Source organism: Oryctolagus cuniculus, chromosome 3, assembly GCF_964237555.1.
Source record: "Oryctolagus cuniculus chromosome 3, mOryCun1.1, whole genome shotgun sequence".
Lineage (NCBI taxonomy): Eukaryota > Metazoa > Chordata > Mammalia > Lagomorpha > Leporidae > Oryctolagus > Oryctolagus cuniculus.
The window spans coordinates 4,211,058-4,236,147 of NC_091434.1; the positions used below are offsets into that span (position 1 = coordinate 4,211,058).

Sequence of the window (25,090 nt, forward strand, 5' to 3'; positions counted from 1 at the left end):
TAGGGCGGGCAGCTAACCTGCGACAGCCACTTCTCCAGGAGGCACCAAGCTGACAGCTACTACTGCAAAGGCCACGCTCCACCGGTGGGCACCCAGCCCACGGGCTGAGGTCCAGGCAGGATTCCCGCATCCTATCTCAGAGTGCCTGGGTTCCATGCCCCGCTCTGGCTCCCGACTTCAGCTTCCTGCCAGTCCCCGGGAGGCGGAGGTGAAGGCTGAGGTTGCTGGGCCCCTGCCACTCACGTGGGAAACCTGGCCTGAGTTCCAGGCTTTGGCCTGGCTTGTCTGGCCCAGGCCCAGGGGTTGTGGGTATTTGGGGAGTGGCCCAGTGGATACAAGCGTGAATAATTTTTTAAAAAAGCCACGCTGCAGCCTGCCAGCTACCTTTTCTCTGCCAGCAGTGGGCTCCGGTCATTAGGATGAGGGATATGATTAATGATAAGGGGATGTCAAGGCATATGCCCAGCCCACGTGAGCAGGGTGCAACCATCCAGCCACACCCCTTCCGAGTACCACAGACGGGATCTGTGTTTTGCAGTCTCTGGAGGCTTCTGGCCCCCAAATGCTAGCAATTAACTGACTCCTGCAAGAGGCACTCCCCAGAAGTCCCATCAGAGACCTGAGATGCTTGCCAGAGCGCCCTACTGGGAAACAGGACCCTGCCCAGGAGGATGGGGAGGGCGAAGCCCTCTCCCCATCAAGACACCTGCTGGCAGCAAGAAGGACCCCCACCCTCCACTCCTGCCCTACCCCTGCCGGGAACTCTCAGCAGGTGAGAACCGCCCAATCAGCTGAGCCCACGGCACAACACTCACAGATGGTAGCACTGACAGGGAGCCCAGACTGCAGGCTGGGGGTGGGGGTGGGGGGCACAGGATAAACCAAGACCAATGCTGATTTCTCCTGCCAGGCAGCTGCACCTGCGCCCCAGGCTGCGCAAGCCAAGCACGGCTCCCTGGAGGCCACAGGTACCAGACGTGCTGCAGGTAGCCAGCTCCCTGCCTGCTTAGGGAGAAGGCTGAGCTGGACAAGGGGATCCCTGTCCAGGTCAGACCCCCAAAGACCACACACACACACACACACACAGCCGCGGCGGCACTCATTAACTTCCAGAATGCTGCAAGACTGCTAGGGAAAAACCGCAGTGTGTCAGTCTACGTGGGGCTCCTGACCCGGCAAGGCAGGGCCCACGGCTGCTCCGCGCCGGAGCGGGACCAGGTCCGTTCCCGCCACTCCCCCCCGCCTCGCGCGCCCAGGGCCCAGCTGCCCACCTCTGCGCGGGGACCCGCCGATGCTCTCGGCGCTGGACGAGTGCACGTCGGCGGGGGCCCGCCGCAGGCTGCTGAAATAACCCCGCTGGCGCGCGGCGCCGTCCCTGCGCGCGAAGATGCCGCTGAAGAAGCGCAGCAGCCGGCGCTCCGAGGCCGCGCCGGGGCCGGCGGCGGCGGCCCGCGCGCGCTCCAGCCGCTGCAGGTCGCTGTTGTCCAGCGTGCGGTTCTTGCTCTTGCTGCACTCCCAGCGCTCCGCGTCCGAGCGCGCGTCGCCCTTGTTGAGCACCTCGCCCACGTCCAGGGTGTTGCGCTTCTCCGACGCCGGCTGCGCGGCGGCCCCGTCGCCCGCATCCCAGGTCAGGCTCCCGGAGCTGCCGTGGCGCCTCCCGACGCCCAGGGGCGGGCTCTCCTCCGGGCCGCTCCAGTGCCTGAAACTGAGGCTCCGCCGCAGGGGCGCGGCCCGGGCCCCCTCCAGGTCGGGGCTGCTGGGACCCTCCTCCGCAGCCGGAGGGCCGCCGCCGGCCAGGTCCACCGGGTCCGGGCCGCGAGCGCACGGCCGGAGCCGCCCCAGCTCCAGCTGCCCGGTGCTGCGGGTCCGGAAAGTGCGCAAGTCCCAGGCGCGCGGCTCGCGGTCCTCGGAGTCCTCAGCGCCCGCCGCCTCCTCGGCCTCCTCCACGAGCCGCCCAGGCGCGTCCGGGGAGCGCGGGGGCCGGGGCCGCCGAGCAGGGCGCGGGTCGGGGCCGGACGCGGCCAGCTGCTCCTTCCTGACCATGGTCACGGAGATGCGGTAGACCGTCTTCCTGGGGGGCGTCCCGCGAGGCATCGCGTCCGCGGGCGGCGACGCGGGCTCGCCGCTGCTGTCCAGCAGGTACATGGTGCCCCGGCCGCGGCCGTCGCGCCGCCCGCCGGGGCCCTGCGGCAGCCAGAGCGCTCGCGGGCAGCGATGGGCGGTCGGTAGGAGGGTCCCCGGGAGAGGTGCTGGGGGCCGGCGGGAGGGCCAGGAGCGGGGCCCACGCCCCCCCGCGCAGAGGCGGCCGCGCTCAGGCTGCGGGTACGGCGCCCCTGGCGCCCGCCGGCCCGTGCGCAGCGCGACCCGAGTGCGGGGGTCCGGGCCCGGGGCGCTGAGCCATGGGCCGGCGGGGCGCGGTGGCGGGCGGGCGGGCGGGCGGGCGGTCAGGCGCGGCTACGGCCTCGCCGGCAGGTGCGGCCGAGACGCGCAGGGCCTGGGGCGGGCGGCGGCGCCCGCGGCTTCATTGTCTATGGCGCGGGGCCCGCTCGCATCTCCGGGGCATCTCCGGGCCTTTTCTGCTCCGTTCGGCGACTCGGCAGCCTCCGCCACTCCCGGGGCCCGGGCCGCGCGGGCAGCTGCGCCGGCCGCGGTCGAGGGGCGGGCGGGCGGCGGTTTAAAATGGAAATGCGCGCCGGGGCGGGGCGGGGGCCGACGTGCGGGGCCGCGGGCCGCGCGCGCCCAGCGCAGCCGGCAGAGCTCGGGAGCGCGGCGGCGGCGGCGGCGAGCGCGGCGTGCCCAAGCGCCGGGCTGGATCGCGAGTGCGCGGACCGGAGCTTCGCGGCGCCGGCGCTGGCCCTGTCCTAAGGGGACGCGCGACCCAGGGCTGGGCACAGGACAAAGGAGGGGCCGCTCTCCTGCTGTGGGCTCAGGGCGGCGCTCTCAGCACGCAGCTCTGCAGACCAGACCACGCTAGGACTTGTTGGAGCACAAAGGTTCTCTTTCGTACCGGCTCCCGGGAAGACAAGAACCAGGGAGGAGGAGGAGACCCAGTGTGTGGGGAGGGGCAGGAGGAAGGGCCTGCCTGTCCAGGCCAGGTGGGGCCACCTAGGATGTCCACCTGTAAAGTGGGGAGGCAGACAAGAGCTGCTGAACTCTGACCACCGCAGGGAGGGCTGTGTGGTTTGTAACACTCTGCGCTGGGCATCGATCTATATCATCCGTCTCAGACAGAGACAGATCCTCCATTTGCCGCAACAACCAGGAGCCGGGAACTCCATCCAGGTCTTCCACGCGGGTGGCAGGGGCCCAAGCAGTTGGGCCATCTTCTGTTGCTGTCCCAGGCCATAGCAGAGAGCTGGGTGGAAGTGGAGCAGGCGGGACGGGAACTGACACTCCGTCATGGGACGCTGGCTTCACAAGCAGAGGCTGAGCGTGCTGTGCCCCCCAGCCCCAGCCCCAGCCCCCGGCCCAGCCCCAGCCCCAGCCCCAGCCCCAGCCCCAGCCCAGCCTTGATTACTTAAAAAGTTGAGCTTCTCGTCCATCAGATCCGCCCACGAGACACTGGGCCCAGGGAACATCGGATGCAGGGAGGACGCCTGTCACACGTGCCTGGTCAACACGGCGTTCCCCATGCTGTCCTGACATGCATGTGCGTTTCAGACGAGAAGCATGACAAATACAAAGTCTGCCAATCAAACCAGATGCTTCTCCAGGCCCGGGACTGCCGAAGCAGTGCCTCGGCACGGGCTAGTGATGTGCAGGCAAAAACCAGGTGCCGGTGACCCCACTCTACTGTGTTAGCAACCACTCGGGGGCTCCACTCTGTTCCTGACGCTGAAAGCAACAGAAAGATAAGCAGGTAGGCTCTCTGCTGAAAGAAGTCAGAGTCTAGCAAATCTGGAACATTACCCAGGTGAAATTACATGTTCAGACAATGAAATAAACCAGAAAGACTGCTGGGTGGTTTGCTTGTTTTTTTTTTTTTTTAATTGAGATGGGGCGATTTATTTATTTTTATTTTTTTTACTTATTATTTATTTATTTATTTACTTTCTTAAGATTTATTTATTTATTTGAAAGGCAGAATTAGAGAGAGGCAGGGGCAGAGAAAGAGAGATCTTCTACCTGCTGGTTCACTCCCCAAGTGGCAGCAGTGGCCAGAGCTGAGGGGATCCGAAGCCAGGAGCTTCCTCAGGGTGTCCCACGTGGGTGCAGGGGCCCAAGCACTTGGGCCATCCTGTGCTACTTTCCCAGGCCGTCAGCAGGGAGCTGGATCAGAAGTGGAGTGGCCAGGACTCGAACCTGTGCCCATACGGGATGCTGGCACTGCAGGCAGAGGCGTGCCCTGCTACGCCACAGCACAGGCCCTGGGAACATTTCTAGGGGCCACCCTGTCAGGGGATGCTCAGTCTCAGAGGGTGGCCCCTCCCTGGGGCATGCAGTTCACACTGTCCAGGCCCACACCTGCCTTCCGATGCTGTGTCTCTTGCCGTGGGAAGCACCCTGCTTTCTGGATGTTACAGCGAGCAGACGGGTGAGCCCTCCTGAAGTGACACCCGTCAGTGGGCCACGCCACCTGGACACGGCGCCCCGAGCCGGCGCTCACTCATTTCTTCATTCTCCCACCGGTTCGTTTATTCGTTCAATATACACTCAGGCTGCACAGCGACAAGGCGGGGTGCCAGTCCTCCAAGGCTGGGTGCTGTTACCGTAACGACTGAAAGGGGGCAAGCCACCCCAAAGAGGGCCGCGGTGCCCGGCGTTCCGTCTCACCCAAGAGTACCACGAGGACCTGGCAGGAGTCGAACATGTCACAGCCGCAGCTGCACAGCGCTCAAAGGTCGTCTGGACACGCAAGGTGAGAAGCGGACACTCAGCAGTGTGGCCAGACAGCTCTGCAGGAGGCAGAGGTGGCACCGGAACCCACCATCCCACTGTGTGCAAGAAGCCACGCAGCTTTAACACTGCGCTGCACTTCAGGACGGGGGCGCCTGGTCCACAGCCGTGCGTCTGAGACACAGGCAGCGTGGAGGCAGCGGGGAGGGGCGGCCCTGCAGAGCTCCGCACGGCACCCTCCCGGTCTCCCGGCCACCCCACCTTTGTCTAGAATCCAGCCCACGTTTTACACCGCGCCCTGCCTGGATGCAGGCTGCTGGAGTAGAAGAATCCATTTGATCCACAGATGACAGGGAGTCTTCCAGGGAATCTCTCAGCCCGGCCGGCCAGCCTGTGGTCACTGTTCCGGCTGCCCTGCCCCAGGAGGAAGCCTGACTTTGCACACCCATCATAATGACCCCACATCGGGCCTGACCATCTCAGAGCATGGCCGCCTGCCAGCGCGGCTCCCCGGCGCCCCGGATGTGGGCTCGCCCGATGTCAAGGAGACTGGCAAGCTCCTGTCACTCCCGACCTAAATCCCCTCCACAAAGCCAGACCTGCCCTGCTCCCAAACAGCAGAACCCTGACGCTGCTCCGTGTCCACGTGGCCACGGCACTTCCATCGGCTGAGGCTTTTTAAACAAATCCCACGGCGACCATCGTTTCTTGAGTATTCCCACACCATAGAATCTATCACCATTTTGGCTTAAAAAAAAAAAAAAAGAGCGGAATCGGTGTCTGTATCCAAACCCCCAGCAGCCAGGCAGTGCCCAAGTCCGGGGAGGAGAGGACTCCTGCTGCCTAAGACGCAGGCCGGCAGGGCCGAGGGCCCACCAGCCCCGCCCGCCCCTCCCAGGGCAGCCCTAGCCACCTGCAGATCAGCCTTCCCCAGGAGGTCACTCTCGCCAACAGCACCAGCGCCCAGAGCCTCTTGAAGGAAACCTCTGGCTATGGTCGGCAGCAGCGCCATCTGCTACGCCACTGGCTTCCCACACGGCACAGCCTGACAGCCAAGAACCACGCTCACACGTCTTAGCAGACCGCAGGAGGCTGGCAATGCTGCCCTGGCCTCTGCACACCCACCCTGGCAGCCAAGAAAAAAAAAACCCCGAGGGGTCATTCGAAGCCCCTTCCTGGCAGCCACCTGCCTCAAAGCTGCGTGGGAGCAGCAGAGCCGCACGTTTCGCTGCCTTGCTTGGCGTGGACTCCCAAATGCGAAGCATCGTGAGGCTCCGCTTCCAGGGGCAGACGCCATGCCTCCTCCCCTGCTTTGGACATTCCAGGGGAATGCGTGAGCAGCCCCGTTCTTCCCCTTGAACCTGACCCTCGACTGCCCCGCCCCTAGGGAGGGAGGCTCTGACCCAGCAGGAAGCAGCCCACAGGAGGTCTGTCCCAGGGCAAGGGACAAAGACAAGAGCCACCACCTGGCACCGGGCGGGGGGAGCTGGCGGCATCTGCTCCCCACTTTCCCTACAGGCTCCACAGCGTCTTTTCCATGGACAACCCCATGTGTGGCCACAGACCCGTGAGGACAGGTCGGGGGGCAGCTACTCGTCAGAACTGAACGTGGCCCCACCTTAAGAGGAAGAGTTCTGGGGCCGGCACTGCAGAATAGCAGATAAAGCCGCCACCTGCAGTGCTGGCATCCCACACGGGCGCCGGTTTGAGTCCCGGCTTCTACACTTCCGATCCAGCTCTCTGCTATGGTCTGGGAAAGCAGTGGAAGATGGCCCAAGTCCTTGGGCCCCTGCACCCGCGTGGGAGACCCAGAGGAAGCTCCTGGCTCCTGGCTTTGGATCAGCCCAGCTCTGGCTGTTGCGGCCATCTGGAAAGTGAAGCAGCGGATGGCAGACCTCTCCCCCAACCCTGCCTCTGCTTCTGCCTCTCTGTAATTCTGCCTTTCAAAATGAAGAAATGAATCTTTAAAAAAGAGAGTGCGAGCGAGCGAGTCCACTTCCTTTCAGAGGCGTTTGTGGACCTAGGTGGTGTGGTCAGCGGAAGGCCCTGGAGGAACGGGAGTGGTGACCCACCTCCCAGCCCACCCTGCCCTGGGGTGCCTGAGTCCAGCTCAGTAACCTGCCAACAGTGGGCTTCCCAAGGAATCCTCTGAGACACACTCAGGGACACCAGCAGGGGGCACCTCACCTGCAGACAGCTGCACCTGCCAGGTGGGGCCGGAACGTCAACCCTCGTGGCTGGGGGGCTTCAGTGTTCCGGGCAGGTGTGCAGCATCAGCCACACCCAGATCAGTCTGTGCAGGGACAGCACTCAGGGACCGGCAAGTGTCAAAGCGACCAACACCCAGGAGAGGGGGTGACGTGTGGTAAGGCAGAGGCAGGTCAGAGAAGGCAGAAAGCGCTCATTTCTGGCTAAAACTCTCGGAGGAGCCTTCAGAAAGGGAGGTGGTGTTTCACCTTAGTCTAGAGCAGGGTGCCTCATCAATTCTCTGTTCTGGGAAGTTCTGCACATAGTCGGGGCCCGCACCACCTGCCAGCCACAACCTCAAAAATGATCCTAGGGAGCCGGCGCTGTGGCTTATCAGGTAAAACTGTCCCGTGCGGTGCCGGCATCCCATATGGGCGCCGGTTTCTGTCCCGGTTGCTCCTCTTCCAGGCCAGCTCTCTGCTGTGGCCTGGGAGGGCAGTGGAGGATGGCCCAAGTGCTTGGGCCCTGCACCCCATGGGAGACCAGGAGGAAGCACCTGGCTCCTGGCTTTGGATCAGCGCAGCACCAGCCATAGCCCCCATTTGGGGTGTGAACCAACGGAAGGAAGACCTTTCTCTCTGTCTATCTCTCTAACTCTGCCTGTCTAATTAAAAAAAAAAAAAAAAAAAGCCTCCATCTAAAGCAACACTGCCTGGTTTCCAGGAGGAAATATCCCAGCTGACCTTGGGGGAGGCTGCTGCTCACAAGTCCAGTGGCAGGGCCACTGGCGGCCATCGTGGACCAGGTGTACAAAGCCCAGGACTCCAAGCAGGCCCTCGGCTGAGTTACCGGCTCGCCAGGGGGCCCCAGCCAGGCGGCACCACCACGGGTCGTCCCTCCCCCCGCTCCTGCCTGCACCCGCGGCTTCACTGTGAATGGGAGAGCTTGGTCCGCCCCAGGCACGGGGACAGGGCAGACTCAGACCCGGTCTTCCGTCTTCCACCAGCCGAGGACACTGAAGCAGAAGCAAAGCCCTGGCCACCCAAGCTGGCCGGTGAGAAGCAAGTCTTGGCTTTAACGATGCCAATAAGGATCGGCTGTGAGCGGATTCTCACGCCTCAACAAGGGAAAATGCTGGAGACGACTCGGTGGTGTCTCCCGCCAAGTTTCAGGCAAAGCTGACGTACGCTATCAGACCCGTGAACTGGCACGTCTCAGACACAGACACAAACCACTCCTGGTTCCATCATCACCGTGGCTCCCATTCACGGTCACACGCTAGGTGCCAGACGCAGGCCACGGCCGGCGTGTCCCCATGGATGCCCCTCCGCCACCCAGCTCTCATCCCAGGAACTCCAAGGATTCACCACGGTGACACACAACGTTCCATCTGTCCCTCAGCCAGCTGCAAGGTCGCTCTGGAGTTTGTGTGTGGAAGATAAAATAAGACACTGCCTATGAATTCTCTGATCTTGTTCCCTGAGAGCACAGGGGACCAGGCCTGTCCAGCAACATCTCCCTCTGTGGGACCCACGGCAGGGAGTCGCCCCTGCTGCACCAGCACAACCCCACACATGCTCCTCTGGAACTGCGGGAAGAGAGCCCCGGTCGGTCAGGTCCCCTAATTATCTCCTGGAGGAGAAACAAACACCACCAGCTGTGAGAGAAGAGCTTCAACAGACCCAAGGACATCCGGAGGTGCTGTAAGCTTTCTTCAGCTTCTACTGATCCCAAAGATTTAAAAACGCAGGACTTTCGTGAAAAATCAAAGTCACGAACAGTGCCCCGGGAACCTTTATCAGCCCATTACAGCAGCCATGATATTCTGACATGGTCATTACTTAAGTCTGCATCCCAGCTGGGATTCGGATGCACATGTATCTGAAAATCTTATCCGTGCCCAGGGGATTAGAAGATTTGATATTTTCTTCTCTAAATATTGAAAAGAAAATGTCTTAGACACCTGGTCAAAGCCTACTGCCCTCCCGGGGGGCTCGGCAGAGGGAGCCCTGTGACCACACCCCTGCCTCCACCAGCCAGTGGGACACCTGCTTGCATACCCCAGGCTCAGGGGACAGACACACCCTCCCTCCTGGGCTACTACAGTCTGCACAGGAGCTCTCGGGAAAAAGAGGACAGGGTTCCCAGGACCACGTCCGACCCGGTAACACGGAAGGGTTGGATAGGATTATCTCGGCATCAGCTTGCCACGCACAGGTCATGGCAGCCAGTGTGCAGGGGCAGGGCTGGGCCGAGGGACACCCGCTCAGCCTGAAGCCGGATGACGCCCGCAGCAGCTGGGCTGCTTCGCGGAGTTGGGGTCTGCGCGCTCTCTGCCTCTTCAGAACCATCACCGGTTCCAGAATCGCCCAGGAGGGAAGGCAGACCAAGTCGGGGAATGAGAAACTAAAGGGTGCTGGCACAGTACAGGACCACACTCCAACCACGCCTGGCACTGCTGTTGACCACGGCAACCTGGTCGGTTACGTCGAAAGCAAGTTCACAACCCCTAATTCCCCCAGCTCTGGGCACTGCAGCCGAAAAGACCCCCTCAACTAGAAATCCCCATCATGGCCTAAGACGTGACCACTGGGCTCTGCAACGGGCGGACACGCACAGCTGGGATTCAGGTGCCATCGTCTGACACTCCCTCGCTGCCGCTCCTCACCACAGACGGGCCCCAGGTGCCTCACCCATGGCTACACTCCGCGCCAGGACTGACGCCGCCCTACAGTCTCGGCCTCAGACAGCCGTCGTCCTGTGTCCAGAATGCCCCAGCAGCCCTCAGGAGGCTCGATTCCGCTGTTCCTCAGATGCACCTCCCGTGCCTCCTCCCCCGTCCAGCAAAGGCAGCGCCTGCCCCTGCTCCTCAACAAGGCAAAGGCTGGTGGTCCAGCCCCTGGACCAGCAACCCGGCCCCACCCTCAGATGTCCCTCACCTCCAGGGGCATGTCACCATGTCCACTGCGGGCACTCAGGCAACAGGGGCTGCTTCTGGTGCCCCAGGCCCTCGCTGCAGCCCTGGCCACCCCTTTCCCGTCCCAACCACCCCACGATGTCTTCCCTGAAGCTGTCACTGGGCCCCCCACCCCCAGTGGAAGATACCAGAGCTCACGGACCCTCCTGCTCACAGCTGTGATGTCCGTCACAATCACATCCTGTCCCGGGGTCAGTGCGTGAAAATGCCCCATGACGCCCCCACTCCATAAAACCCCGACACAGAACCTGCCTCGCCTGCGTGCCCTTCCTCCCCATCTCCTCCCACTGTGGCAGGAGCTTCTGGAAGGGCCGGCTCCCTGTCCTCTCCCGGCCTGCACTCCCCAGCCACTGGCCAGGCTGCACCACGCCCCGGCTCAGCCCACTGTCAGGAAACCACCCTCACCCCTGCAGCCAGAGGCCCCTCTGGGCCTCCCCCAAAGCGGCATTCAAGGCCCCTGGCACCCCCAGCCACAGGGCAGCTAAGAGGCTGGGCTCCCGGGTCAGAATGAAGCAGACCCCGTGTGACCTCAGGAAGGTGACCTTGAATCTCTGCGTCCGGTTTCCACACCGGCAACAAGGAGACGGTAGTAACAGCCTGGCCGTGGTGATCAAACGGGGTGCCATATGGGAAGCATTTGCTTGGTGCTTAAAACAGCCGTGTGCTGCATGCCACACCCCCAGATGCCTCATTCAAGTGCAGCAACCGTCCCACGCCAAACCCATCTTCACCACTGTCTCCTGCTGGGACCAGCGGGATGCAGCTGCAGCCTGCACATCACTGGGGCCTGGGCACGGGAGCTCCTGGCCCAACGTTTCCCCGCTGGCCTTGGCCCTGCCCCTCCAGCCTCACCCCTGGGCGCACCTCCTCAGCACCTCCCACCCCGCCCTGACACCTCCCACGGCTCAGCCACCTCCCCTGGCAGACGGCAGCTTTAGCACCGACCCCAGCCTTCGCCAGTGTCCTGTTCCCTAAATCTGCTTGGTGGTGGACGTCGCCCAGGTAGTTGATTCAGGACCGACTGTGGAAGGCCCCAGGTGTGTGCCTCTGTCGGTGCCCAGACCACAAGGTCAGCTGACTTGCACCAAACCCCGAGGAGGATGTCTGCGAATGCTGCTGCCCCACGATGCCCCTCCCCCCATACACACCCGCAAGTTTATCCGAGCAGTCTCCGGAGGTCAGGGAACGGCACAGAGAAGAGGGTGACTCATTGCTTCCTCCGACCACAAAAATCCTCAGCTGCAGCTGATCTTGGGTGGCCGCCCTCTGAGGAAGCCTGGCCTGCCCCTCCTCCCGCACTGGAAAACATGTACACACGCTTACCATGTGCCCGGGGGTGGGGTGGGGGCGGCTACCCAGAGTGAGGCTGCAGGGCAAAGCTGGCCCCGGCAGGGCAGGGGGTCCAGAGCCTGTGATGGAGGGACCCCCCGGGGCGGGGGTCTCTCCTCCCCTGCCCACTCCTCCAGACCCATCGCAAAAAAGGGGGTGGCGGCTGATTCACCCGAGAGCCCTCGGGATTCCTGAGGTCGGAGGTGTCCGGCTGCTTGGCTGTGATCTGACCATGACATGACATCACCTGCAGAGGGCTGGGCCGTGGTTGGGAAATAAACACACACAAACCCTGGAGGCAGGGGCTTCAAGGAGCAGGCAGAGCAGGTCTGGGAGAAGCGTGATGCTGGACCCACGCCCAGGGCCGAGGAAGGAGCTGACAGCCCTGGGCACCTGCCACGGCGGAAGTTCCCAGGGCAACGGACAAGCGTTCTCCAAGGCCCTGCTCTAGGAAGCCTCTGCGAGCTGCCGGGGGCACCCATGCTGGGCGCCAGTCTGCAGAGCACCCACAAGGAGCGCTCTGTGCACATCACCCACCACCGCGCCCGGGACGCCAGCAGCTGTCACGGGAAACTTGGGGTATGACAAAGGGGACGCCAGGTGACAGTCAGGGACCCTTCCTCTGACGGACTGCTCTAGTGCAATACTTGGTACAGCCTCCCTGTGTAACGGGAACGGAGCACACTTCACCCACCAAGCAGGCTCCCAACAGTCCCCCCTCTGCAATTCTGGTACTCCGAGTCTGTCATCTGACACCAGCCCAAGCAGGTAAACCGTGGGCACTGCCCGCTCACGAGCCACAAAGGCCTGCCTGGCCAGGACTTGCCAGAGACGGAAACACCTGCGCTTCCAGCCCCCAGCCCTTGGCAAACAGGATTCCAGCGTTCTAACCGGAATGAAGACTCCAGGGTCAACACCAAGCCGCGGCCTTAGAGCCAAACATCTGTGCGTGCAAACATGGGGCTCCCCCTAAGAGACGCTCGAACCCTGAGCCACCGGCAAGGGGACAGGAGGCCCCGTCCTGGCATTTCAGCCCCCGCCCCCATCCCAGGACCCTGTCCCTGTGCGCTGTGCAGCCCAGGCGCCTCTCACAGGAGCTCAGCTCCCTTCCTAAGGCGACCAAGGCCAGGGCTGAAGGAGGCCACCTCGTGAAGCAGGCGCCACGTGAGACGCTGCACGGGTGCTGACGCCGCGCCTGTCGGCTGCTCCAAGGACCCGGTGGGCCAGATGCTATTATTAGACAGATGCTACACATACAGAAACGCAGGCACCCCAGATCTCACAGTGTAGGGTGGAGCTGGACTGCCCCCACCCCAGAGGCAGGGGGAAGCCTGGGTTCTGCCCTGGGGTGGGGGGAGGGTGACACAGTGCCCCCATGGCCTTCCCCAGGGAGGAGGAGCCCACTCTGTGGCTGCACAACCGGAGGCGGGGGGGGGGGGGTGGGGAGGACAAGGCAGAAGAGCACAGTTGTCCCAGGACAGCCGCCCCCACCCCAAAACCCTGCACATAAAATGATGGGGCCTTCGCCTGTGGCCTCTGCACGCCCCCTGTGCACTCAGCCACTTCTACATGACTTAGGACAACCGACATGCTCTCAGAGCTGTGGAAACACCGGTGACACCATCTCAGAGCCGTGGCAACACCGGTGACACTGTACGGTTAGGCTGCAGCAGCAAGGACAAAGCCTGGGTGCTTTTTTTGCGAATGTTTTTTGATCCACTGTCGGCTGAATTTGGGGGTGTGGGATCTGAGGATGAGGAAGGCAGAGTGTGATCTCTGGATTATCTGGCTAGCTGGGAGTGAGCGCAGGGAAAGAGGAAGAGGGGAGGAAAAGAGGAAGAAAGGAAGAGGGGGAGGAGGAGAAGAGAAGGGGGGAGGGGAGAGGAGGGGAGGGGAAGGGAGGAAGGTCAAAGGGGCGGGGGCGGGGGCGGGGGCGGGGGCTGGCACTGTGGTGTAGCTGGTAAAGCCTTCAGTGCCGGCATCCCATATGGGCACTGGTTCGAATCCTGGATGCTCCACATCCGATCCTCTCTGCTGTGGCCTGGGAAAGCAGTGGAGGATGGCCCAAGTGCTTGGGCCCCTGCACCCACGTGGGAGACCCAGAAAAAGCTCCTGGCTCCTGGCTTCAGATCGGCCAAGCTCCAGCCTTTGCTGCCATTTGAAAGGGAGTGAACCAGCGGATGGAAGGCCTCTCTCTCTCTCTCTCTCTCTGACTCTGCTTCTCTTTAACTCTTTCAAATAAATAAAAATAAATCTTTGGAATAAAAAACAAAGAGGCGGAGGGGAGTAAAACCAGGGGGGAGCCCGCGCACAGCACTGGGTTACTGGGACAATGTCAAGAACAGAAGGCGCCTCACTGGTACTGCAGAGGTGGGTGCTGGGAGGCTCACGTTTCGGGGGGTCTCAGGACAGGGGACCGGCCCCGTGGTTGCTCCCGGGAGACGCATCCTGCCCCTTGTTCTCCCACAGCTCCGACAGACTGGCCTCCTCCTGTGTGTGCCCCCGCACCCTCTCACCCACGTCTCCACCACACCTCCTCCCAGGCTCCTGGCCTCCACCCTGGAAGGCAGCAGAAGCATCCGGAAACAATTAGATCAACAAGGCGACGGGCATCCAGAACCTTCCGCGCTTCTCAGCAGACACCCAGCCCGGCCACAGCAAGGACACACGCCACCCCCCCCCCCCGGGCCTGCTGCAAGGACAGCTCTGACGCAGGATCCCGCCCTCGTGGAGACACCGCGCGGTCTAGCGGAAAAGGCACACAGACGAGAGGGAGCACGCACGCGGGGCCCACCAAGGCTCTGGTGGTCTTGAGCACCTCCACGTTAATGACCTCGACTGTGGCTGAGCCGGCTACGGCTGCCGGCACAAGCGCCACACACAGGTCTGCGTTCTCAGCGGTGCGAGGCCAGGCCACCACGGCGGCAGGCTGGCTTCTGCAGAGGCTCCCTCGCCCTGCGCCCCTCGTGGCCACGCCCCCTGCACGTATCTGTGTGCTGACCTCCTCCTGCTCCTCCAAGGTCACCGGCTGGGGCTGTGCCCCCCACTGCCCTAGGGTCCTTACGTCCACATTTAGTCACACCGTGACAACGATCCTGGGGCCACAGCACTCACCGAAAAATAACAACAATGAGAGCCCAGGATTCATAAAATCCCCCTCCTCAGCAAACACCCAAAGACACGGCAACTGCGAGGCCGGCTTAGCCCGGGCTAAGCAGCCGCCAAAGACCAGAGCAGGTGTTCGCGGTCGGAGGGGGAGGGGATCTCCCAGCCTCCTCTCCAGCCGAGCGGACCAGGGCCCCCCAGGCACCGTACTCCGTAGGGAAGCTGGGAAATCCGCTGTCTACGACAGGGCTGGGGTCAGCTGTTCTGGGCTCTGCCTCCCACCTCCCAAGGGTGCGCGAAGCCACGTGTGTGCAGCTTGGATGCTGTGTCACCTCCTGCGTGTCTGCAGACAGCAACTCCGCGAAAGACCCCTAGTGTACCCCCGGTGGTGGGACTGCTCCCCACTTCCTCTAGGGCCCATGTGCCAAAGCCCTGCCCCATTCGCTTCAGGTCCATGGGGGTCACAGGCTTTGTTAAATGCAATGGTTTCTTGTTCTGTTTGTCTGCAAGGCAACCCTAGAAGCGAGCACAGGATGCCTGCCCTGAGCGCGGTCTCCAGCACGGCACGGAGCCCCGGGGTACAGGAGAGCCTGGTTCTCCACCGCTCGTCCTCATCCGCGGCCATCACCAGCAGCGACCCCCGTGGCCGGCCGCTGGACAATCGCACGTCCTTGCGGGGATGCAGGGGCGCAGCCTGGACGCGGCACTGCTGGGTTTCCTGCTGGAGTCTGCAGCCCCGCAAGTTACTCGCTGGAACCCCCCACCTCCAGTGACTGCCGCACCCAGCCCCGCACAGGACCACCCCCTTTTCTGTGAGTCCCCAGATCAAAACCCAGGATCCTGTTTCAGTAAAGAGTCCCCCACAGCACCCAGGACAGCGCCTCAAATAAAACCAACAAATAAACCAAAGACCATGGAAACGTCCGCAGGATAAATCTGAGCAGGAGCAAAGCACTCTCCTGGAAACGTATTAGAGACGCACATACGCAAGGACTCAGCCCCGCGGCCACCGGCAGAGGCCCACAAAGCACCTGCTCCCTCCGGCGCTCTGCTCCGCGCCAGAAAGCTGCTCACCGGCAGCCACGCCAGAGAGGCGTTTTTAATTGCTCCTAATTGATCAGATAAAAGCACTCGGGCTGCTCTGAGAGCCCCCTCGGAGCTCACTCTGGACGTGAGGGACGGGAAGGGTATGCTGGTGAAATACAGGAAAGGAGACCAGGGACACACAATGCAGTTAAGGAGTGGGCCACCGAGTCACCCAGGTGTGGTTCTGCAACTCTGACAGACGCCCCTGGGCACCGGCAATCCTAGAATCACCTGGAAGCTAATTCAGGACACATCACCTTCCAGCCTCACCTCCATTACACTTCCCACTACTGCATTTATTAACGCACACCAGGAAGAGCGCAGACGCCAGGCGCCGAGCGGTGATCTGCCAGGGGAACAAAGCACCTTCAAGAACAAACACGGAGGCAACGACTCTTCTGTCTCCCAGCTTCTGTACACTTAATTAATTCCATGTTCTCGAATCCAGCATGATTCAATTTTCAAAGCGTATGTCTGCTTTTAAATCTAGCCTGACCTTGTACCGAAAAGCACAAATGTTTCTGTTAACACACAACTCGGAAGAAAAGAACGTGGCTAGAGTAATTAATATTCTTTCTCCGTGGAAGAGCTTTGTTTGAAACGACGCGATTCAATCAGAAAGCCAGCTTCTGTCCAGGTTTGCTGGGTTTCCCGTATGAATGCAAATCGCAGTGACAACGGCAGCAAAGGGACCGGAAACGCGAAACGCGCTGCTTACTCCTTGTAGCTGATTAACGTCAGTGCCGACACAACCGCAGGAACAATGCAGATCTGCTGATGGGACGGTTCGGATATTCGTATGCTAGTTTGAGACCGTCTGCCTACATGAAAACGAGGCAGCCATCCAAGATGGTAGACCCTTCCGATGAAATCATCGTCAAGCTATCATTTAGGGAGAGAAAGGGAAGATTCCCCGGCCACCCCTGTGGGCACGAGGAGGCGCACGTGAGCCGCAGCAGTGGCCGGGGGACAAGGGGCTACTAATAACTCCTAGTACGTGGTTCATGTCACTTTCAATTTCAACTCCAGCGACCCCACGCAGGGACACTTGGGTCGACCTTCAACCTGAACCGCTGCTTTCGCTGTCGGTCTGAGCCGGCACACGGATGCTGCTCCTCCGGTTCTTCTCCGCCAGTCCACCAGCGGGGCACGTCCCCTTTTCAATCTGCTGCGCACTAAAATATTCAACTCAAAAATCTGTTCCCTTCGTCTTGCTCTTATAGTTCCCCATGTTAGCAACCCAGCTGTCCAGGAAATACCATGGCGATGAGGACATTATTGGTCACAGAACAATCAATCGGGGCACCCGTCAAGGACTCCCCATGCCACACAGAGGCCGGGGGGAGGCACACACCCGCGGTTACCCTCAGTGCGCAGTTCTGGACAAATTCCCTGCACCGCCTCCATCCCCTTATCACCACCCAGACTGAAACGAGCTGGGGAACCCAGAGGACACGAGCGCCTTCCGGGGAACCCCCGGCTCTGCCCCTGGATTTGCCGAGGTTAGCGTGCACTGCTTTCGACCTGAAAGGCTAAGGGTGACTTTTAAACGCGGATGTCAGCTGGCTTCTCAACAATTCTGTTTTCACTCTGAGCAAAATACAAATGAAATTTTAAAGCACATCTCCACACCTCCCTCCGGTCGGCTCGGGGCGGCCATTTCTAAATGCATCCCGGGAAGTCTCCCCTCCGCTGATTAATCCATCCGAGAGTAACAAGCAGATTGGGGACGAGCAGGTGAGGTCCACTGAGCCTGCACTGCTGTTCCTGAAGCAGCCACGCACCTGCTCCCTGCACCGGGCAGGACCTCCTAGGGGAGGGGAAGCAGGCCCAGACCAGCACTGCACCAGCGGGTAGCTGCTGAAGGACCCTCCCTCCCCCCGCCCCGCCCCGCCCCGGCCTGGAAACAGGGCCCAAAGGCTCAGTCCTCAGGGCGGGGTGGGTCCTGGAGGGAGCTCCTTGGGCACTAAGGGTGCTGCTCTCCAAGGCAGCTCTCCCGCGACCCCCCCCCCCCCCCCGCCGCCATGCTTCCTGAGAGCTGTTAGAAGAGGAGCAGGCCTGGCCCGCTCCACTCTCTCTCTCTTCCTGGCAAAGGCAAGTAGCCACGTGCTCATCTCCCTCCAGGAACTCCCACCACTGCTGACCCCGAAGGAGGCGGCACAGCGGGCCGGGGGTGGGGTGGGGGGAGCCTCGCCAGGGGCTGCACTGATCCTGCAAAACACTACGTAAACCTCTTCTCCAATGAACTTAGTCGCCCGGGGAATTTCATTATAGGGACAAAAAACTCTAATTACAGGGATTCTTTTAAAAAAAAATAACAAACAAAAAACAAGATTTATTTATTTGAAAGGCAAAGCAACATAAAGAGAAATGTCTTTCATCCACTTTCCAAATGGACCCATGGCTGGAGCTGACCCAGTCTGAAGCAGGAGCCTGAACTCCATCTGGGGAGTGAACCAGGAACCGAAGACCTCTCTGTCTCTCTCTGCCTGTCTGTAACTCTGCCTTTCAAATATATAAGTAAATCTAAAAAGAAAAAAAATAACCATTAAGTAATTAACAGTTCCAAAAATAAAAAGGATACCCAAACCCTAAGAATTTCATATAAAAGACACTGGGTGTCGCCCAAGGCCACGTCCATGTCTTTTCAAGCTTTCTGAAGCAGACGGGGTATTAACTGGACTCGGGGGGCCGGGGCCGGTGCTGTGGCGTGGAAGGCTAAGCCTTTGCCTGTGGTGCCAGCATCCCACCCACATGGGCGACAGTTCAAGTCCCAGCTGCTCCATTTCTGTTCCAGCCCCCGGGTAATGCGCCTGGGAGAGCAGTGGAGGACAGACCAAGTGCTCGGGCCCCTACACCCAAGTGGGAGACCCAGAAGAAGCTCCTGGCTTTGGATCAGCACAGCTCCAGCCGTTGCAACCAATTAGAAAGTGAACCAGCAGATGGAAGACCTCTCTCTGTCTCTCCCTCTCTCTGCAACTCTGCTTCTCAAATAAATAAATCTTTAAAAAAGAAAGAAAAGGACTGAGTGCTTCCGTTCCTGTGGGAAGCTCTGAACTCTCCAGGAGCACACCTCCCGGGTCAGACGCGGCAACCCCGATTCACATTTCCACACTGCGCTGCACAGACACCAGCGTCATGGTTTTGGGGGCCCAGGGTGCCCGGGCCCGCCCTGCCCTCCGCACCCGAGCCCTGCCGTGTGGCCACTCGCTGGACAGCTCCCCGCCTCCGTCCCCACACTGTCTCTAGCCTCGGCCGACTTGCTTGCTTTGTGCCTTTTTGCTATGGGAGTCTCCTTGTTTTTGTCATGTTTGTGTGAGCTCTGTAGGCAGCAGGAACAGCTGCAAGTGTGTTTCCCTGGGAACTGTCACAGTGCGGGTCAGAGAACGGCAGGAACTAAGGCTGGAACACCGCTCTTGGCCGGCGCCGCGGCTCACTAGGCTAATCCTCCACCTGCGGCACCGGCACACCGGGTTCTAGTCCCGGTTGGGGCGCCGGATTCTGTCTCGGTTGCCCCTCTTCCAGGCCAGCTCTCTGCTGTGGCCAGGGAGTGCAGTGGAGGATGGCCCAAGTGCTTGGGCCCTGCACCCCCATGGGAGACCAGGAGAAGCACCCGGCTCCTGGCTTTGGATCAGCGCAGGGCCAGCCAATCAAAAACAAACAAACAAACAAACAAAACAAAAACAAACAAAAAACACACTGCTGGAGAAGCTGTGTGGGGCTTGCTTGTCTCAGTGGTACCAGATCTCATTTGGTGTCGCCCACCGAGCCACTCCCCATCCTGTCACCGGATTCCCCAGCCCATGGCCACTGCCCCCAGAGCTAGCTTTTCCTCTGCTGTCTGCGAGTCACTCCAGCACATCACAGAGGCTGGGCTCCCACCTCCCAGGCCTGCTCTGACAGAGCACACGCAGGCACCTTCACAAGACACCTGTGTAAGTCTTTCTAGACTTTTCACTCAGAACAAGGCGCTTTCAGAGTTGTGATTTGCAAAAACTGTACTTTTTCCTACTCTGAGAGAGTTCACATTGTGCTTTCTGTGCCCTTATTTGCTCCTCAAAGGAGCAGGAGGGAAGTCAAGGTCATCTTCAGGAACCCACAGGCACCCGGAAGGCCCAGCAGCTCCAGCAAGAGAGAATCAACACTGTGTCCTGCGGCTCGCTGTGCCCCCAGCGCTTGGAACGCAAAGCAGAGGTTTTGCTCAATCGACTAAGAAGTAATACAGGGTGGGCGGAGGGAAGGAGGGGGAGGGAGGGAGGAGCAGCGGGTGGGTGGCTGAGTAGATGGACACAAGGATTGTCGAGTGTGGATCGATGGATGGACGGATGGTCATGGTGGTCAGATGGACAGATGGATGAGTAGATGGTTGGATGGACAAGTGGATGTGCGGATGGACAGATACACAAGTGACTGAACAAACTCAACTCCCAAAACAACAAGGGGCCACCTCGTGATCTCTTCAGTCCCCTTACTTCTCACTGTAATCTTTTCCATCCAAAATTCACCTTCCAATTTTCTGATCACTCAGCATCGTCATCCAACTTGATTTCCTGACTTCTATTGCCTTGGAAATCCTATCAATTAACCAACCTACACATTAAAGAGCCAGTACTCTGATGGAAATGGCATTCTACAATCAAATTCGGGAAGCCAGCTCATGCTTGCATGGAGGAGCTGAAGTACTTCCACTGACTTCATTGTCGACCCCAGATACCTACCGACACCCCAGATTAAATAATAAATCAGTGATTCCTGTGCACTGAGCCCTACAGAGCACCCTAACGAATACAGAACCCACAGCGCTTCTCAAGGTGTGGTCCCTGGACCAGAAGCCTCGGCAGGGCTGGGAGGTGCCCGAGATGCAGAATCTGAGGCCCCAGGGATCTGTGCTGACGGCCCCAGGAGATCCTTAGGCATCGCTGCACACGTGCGCCCAGTGCGCATACATTTTCCAACCCTTCAGATGCCGTACACACATCTCACACCCTCTTCCCTCCCACCCGCACATCCCCGTCTCCCAGAGGTGGGAAAATCCTGCACCATTCAAGGGACTGCTACAGCAGCAAGCTGCAGAGAGGACCCAGGTGCAAGAAGAGTGAGGGACTAACGGGAAAATGCAAATCCCCCGGAAGTGGAGGCAAGACTGCACCTAGAACGAACGTCACCGGCACTCCTGTGAAAGAGAAACCAGACTTTCCTCTGACTCGGCCCCAGCTCAGGAAACTGAACGCGGCCTGGAGGCTCTGCTTGGCGGCAGTGTTCCCCCTCCCCAGGAGCCACCGCCTGGTCCCTCCAGAGTGACACAGTGAAGTCCAACCCAGGTCACTCTCAAACGTGTCAACAGCCTTCTTTAATGCCAACCAAGCTCACCTGGGAGCTGCCCAAGTCACAGCCTCAGGTAGGCTCGGCTCTGTGCCTCCAACCTCCACGCAGGAGGAGCAGGGAGTGCAGGCGCGGGTGCCCTGGCTCTCACGCCCCGGGAACGGAGGTCATGGTTCCAGGAGAGGCGCCCTGAACAGAAAGGCCCTTTCCCTCTGAGGCCAGATGTGCAGCGGGAGTGAGCAGAAAACCCTCCTCCTACGGCAGGACCAGACAGGGACGGGGACTCTCAGCCCCGCCTCCGGGAACTGGGCTCAGGACACCCGAGTTAGCACCTGCAGACCCTTCACAGGCCCTGCTGACACTGGTGAGGGAGGCAATGAGAGACTGGGGCTGGGGCGGGCGCATGAGAGGCAGGGTCAAGGTTCTGAGACCCTGAACATACTGAGGCGAAAGGAAAGAGAAGACTCCCGCCCGGGGAAGGGAGGGAGCAGAGAAGGTGACAAGGTGACGGCGCTGCGGGTCCTGGAAGCTGCCCAGGAGAGAGGAAGAGAGAGGCTGCTGTGCACTGTGCAACACGACCAACCCCCCGCCACCTTTCTCCCCTACAGTAGCTGTGAAAGCCCGAGGCTCTTCAACACCAGCCCACGGCTGACTGGCCCGTGGGAGGCTTTCTGGGGATGGACAGGGTCAGGGTCAAGGTCAGCGACATGGACAGGGTCACCCGGTCCTCCTGAACTCCATTTCTGGTTGCATTTGCCAGGAAGTGAATTATCTCCAGGTTTTGATTTTTCTGAGTGCCAGCAATCTGTGCTAACCCAGACTGCGGGGACGTGGGGGGCTGTGTCCACGCCAAGGACAAGGAGGGGACCTCTCCCCTGGGTCCCCCCCCCACTGCTCAGCCATGACTCTGGACAATAAAACACTGTGGAAGTTCATTCCAGACCTAAACGTCTACAAGCTGATGCTAGGATGTCTGTTGGCCTGCTGCAGGTGATTCTTTGGCTACAAACCCTACGAAGCAAGTGCAAGGGCTCTTCAGACCGGAGACACTCGGGCATCCTCGGGCGTCGGTGCAGATCACCCCCAGGTCAGTGGCAGGCGAGACCGAGGGCCTGTCCGTTCCATCTGCGTGTGCACATGAGCAAACACTCACACAGTCCCCTGTGCCGCTGCCAGAACCCGACCTGCAAACTGACCTCCCATGAGGACGAGGATGGACTCGCTCTTGTCACGGCCACCGGGCCACCTGGCCTCCCAGATCGGCCTTGGGTTTGTGTGGCAGCCTGGACCTGCGGCTCCCGAGGTCTGCAGGGAGACGGGGGGCTGTCTGCCGAGTCTCAGCACTGCCCCGGGCAGGTTTCTTGTGTCCATTCGGGGGCGTGAAGGATGGAGAAGTCAGGGAGAGGGTGGGAAGCTGGGGGTGAGACGCGGGCACATCCTGTGACGCACTCGGCGCAGCAGAGCCCAGCCACAGAGCTGCCCCCCTTACCCTGCCCCCCAGTTCTCAGGGAGAACCTCCCTGAAAAATCATTAAAGCTCTCAACGCCAGCCTATGAAACAAAGGAACCCGCAGCAGAAACCGGCCAGCCATCCCCGCACCCGGTTCCTCTACCCGCCGGTTCTCAGGGAGACGGCATTTCCCTCGGCAGGCAGCGGTGGCCGTGCGACACGAGAGAGCAGGTGGCTGTGCTGTGCACCCCTCCAGGCCTGGCTCACTAAACCCACGTGTGCGCCACCCCAGAGCGCCCTCCCTTTTCACGGCGACCTCAGAGGGTTGGGGCCACCACAGGAAGCACCCCCGCGACACAGAAGCATCTCAAACTTTTTCTTTTTATAAAGATTATTTATTTGTTTACTTGAAAGTCGAGAGTTACAGAGAGAGGGGGAGAGACAGAGAGCGGTCTTCCATCTGCTGGCTCACTCCCCAAGTGGCTGCCACAGACAGGGCTGGGCCAGCTCAAAGCCAGGGACAGAAATTTCACCCAGGTCTCCCATGCGGGTGCAGGGGCCCAGGCACTTGGGCCGTCCTCCACTGCTTTCCCAGGCCACAGCAGGGAGCTGGATCGAAGTGGAGTAGCTGAACACGCACGGGCACCCACACAGATGCCGACATTGCCGGCTGCCGCTTTACCTGCTGTGCCACAACGCCAGCCCCATCTCTGAGGAACTGAGAAGGGCACCAGACACCTATTTGTGACGTCACCGAGACACAGGGCTTTATCCACTGCCTCACAGCAGCACCCAGAGACTTCTGGCTTCCCTCACCTCGCCTCCCGCACACCAGCCAACTCTGCCTTGTTGAGCAACTCTCAAATGGTGGTTTGAATCTCTGACTCCTGCCTTAGACACAGCTCATCAGTCTTCAACTTCCGCTCTGCCGGCCTTGTGGAAGGACACAGGTCTACGAGGAGGCGGCCCACACTTATCAGCACGGCCTCGTGACACTCAGACGTCTTCCGGACAAGCCGTCCCTGCAATGCTCACTCAGGAACACTTCTGTGCGAGTACGGGTCGGCACCTCGGAGACAGACGCCCGTGCGCCGAGGGATGTGACACCGCCGGGCGGAACCACAGGCCACAGGGGTGAAGTCGCAAGTGCCTCAGCCCCTGCAGTCAACCTGGCCCAGTTTGAGGGGCCCCCTCCAAGGGGAGAGACCGCGGCTGCCCTCCAACCCCAGGGACCCAGAGGAGCTGTGTGACCCAGCACAGAACAGTGAGCTCCCCTGGACGAACAGGTGCACCGCGCTGACTGACGCTTCAGGGCGCGAGCCCCTTGGGAGCGCATGTGCTAAGCACCAGCAGGTCTGAGGAGGAGCATCCACTACAGACTCTCGGAGAAGCCCCCCAGGAACACACGCGTGGGCGCCGTGGGAGGCTGCAGCGGAAGGGACACGGTGCTGGCCACGTGCTCCGTTCCCGCTTCCCGGTCTTCCTCCGTGTTACGTAATCGTGAAGAAATCCGACCTTCTCCCAGCCTCTGCTCGTGCCTCCCAGGAGTCCCTCGGCGCTCCTCAGCCACCTGCAGCGGAAGCAGCTCCACTCATCCGGCACAGCTGGGCCTGCAAGGCTGACGGCCGCGGCTCAGAACTCTCCCCGCTTCCAGTGTCCAGGCTGCTCTGCCACGCACGGCCAGGGAGGGGAGCCATCCTCTGCTCCTCCCCGACCTCCTCACCACACAGCGCCGAACACAGGCAGCGCCGGTCACGGCTCTGTCATCTGCTTCCTTTGATTAGATAATCAGTTCTCTCTCAGAGGAAGATCAGAGCACACGGAAGAACTGAGTGTGAGTGCCGCCCGGATACCAGGGACCCTACTAAGAGTCAGCATGATGACAGAGATAAGTGGTCTGCTACAAAAAAAAAAAAAAAAAAAAAAAGTGTGTTTATTTATTATTTGAAAGACAGTTACAGAGAGAGAGAAGGAGAGAGAGATCTTCCATCCGATGATTCATTCCCCAGATGGCCATCAACGACCAGGGCTGGGCCAGGCTAAAGCAGGGAGCCAGGAGCTTCTTCTGGGTCTCCCATGCAGGTGCAGGGGCCCTGCCTCCCCAGCTACATCACAAGGGAGCTGGACTGGAAATGGAGCAGCCAGGACTAGAACCGGCACCCATATGGGATGCTGGCGCTGCAGGCTGTGGCTTTGCGTACTGTGCCACAGCCCAGACTCTACAACGTGCATTTCTGAGCTACACTGTAGCAATGTGTGGCTCAGGTTAGGTTTCCTATTCGAAGAAAGGGAAACAGGGCCGTGCTCAGATGGAAGCTGGACAGGACTGTACCTCTGGGGCCCCTGTCCTGAGGACCTCCCCAGTGGAGATGTTTTCCAACCTCTTCCAGGGCCCCCTCGCAGCCACGGCGACCACTCCCTGAGCAGGGGTGAGGAGAACGTCTGAAGTCCCCCGCGTTCTCCAGACCCCACAGGGCCACGGCCACTCAGTTCCCGAGGCTGCTGAGGTCTGGGCCTCTGGGCCTCTGCAGGTCCTCCTGGGGGAAGCCCTGCACCGCGGAGACGGAGCCTGGGTCGCGTGCCCACGGGGTCCCTGTGGCCATGCCCATCACAGCTGTCCTGGACAGATGAGCAGCTCCAAGCCCCCGCGGCCCAAGAGACACCCTCAGCAACCTGGGCCTCGTCTGACCCTCACAAAGCAAAGTGATTTTGCTCCGAGACAGTGAGGTAACCACCTCGCTAAAGGTCTCCTGAGTAGGTCTCCCCTTCCTAAAAGCAAGACTTGTGTCTGCACTTGTC

General features: G+C 60.6%; 1 protein-coding gene and 1 long non-coding RNA gene across 18 annotated transcripts in view; one reads left to right on the forward strand and one right to left on the reverse strand.

The window, feature by feature from the left end:
• Window positions 1-25,090, reverse strand: part of AGAP1 (ArfGAP with GTPase domain, ankyrin repeat and PH domain 1) — a 527,130-nt gene that overhangs the window by 376,698 nt on the left and 125,342 nt on the right. For 3 of the 17 annotated variants that reach the window (XM_070071486.1, XM_070071483.1, XM_070071484.1), the window contains exon 1: window positions 1,272-2,693. The exons of 8 other annotated variants lie outside the window; for them this stretch is intronic. In XM_070071486.1, coding sequence (XP_069927587.1) covers window positions 1,272-2,145 — 874 coding nt within the window. In that variant the 5' untranslated portion in view covers window positions 2,146-2,693. Of the gene's footprint in view, window positions 1-1,271; window positions 2,696-25,090 lie in introns of those variants that run through there. 6 more of the 17 variants (XM_070071485.1, XM_070071479.1, XM_070071480.1 and 3 more) reach the window with 4 other exon arrangements.
• On the forward strand, window positions 2,002-15,397 carry LOC138849145 (uncharacterized). The gene is made up of 3 exons (XR_011387548.1): window positions 2,002-2,139; window positions 13,799-14,213; window positions 14,945-15,397. It is a non-coding gene; the product is annotated as an uncharacterized lncRNA (long non-coding RNA).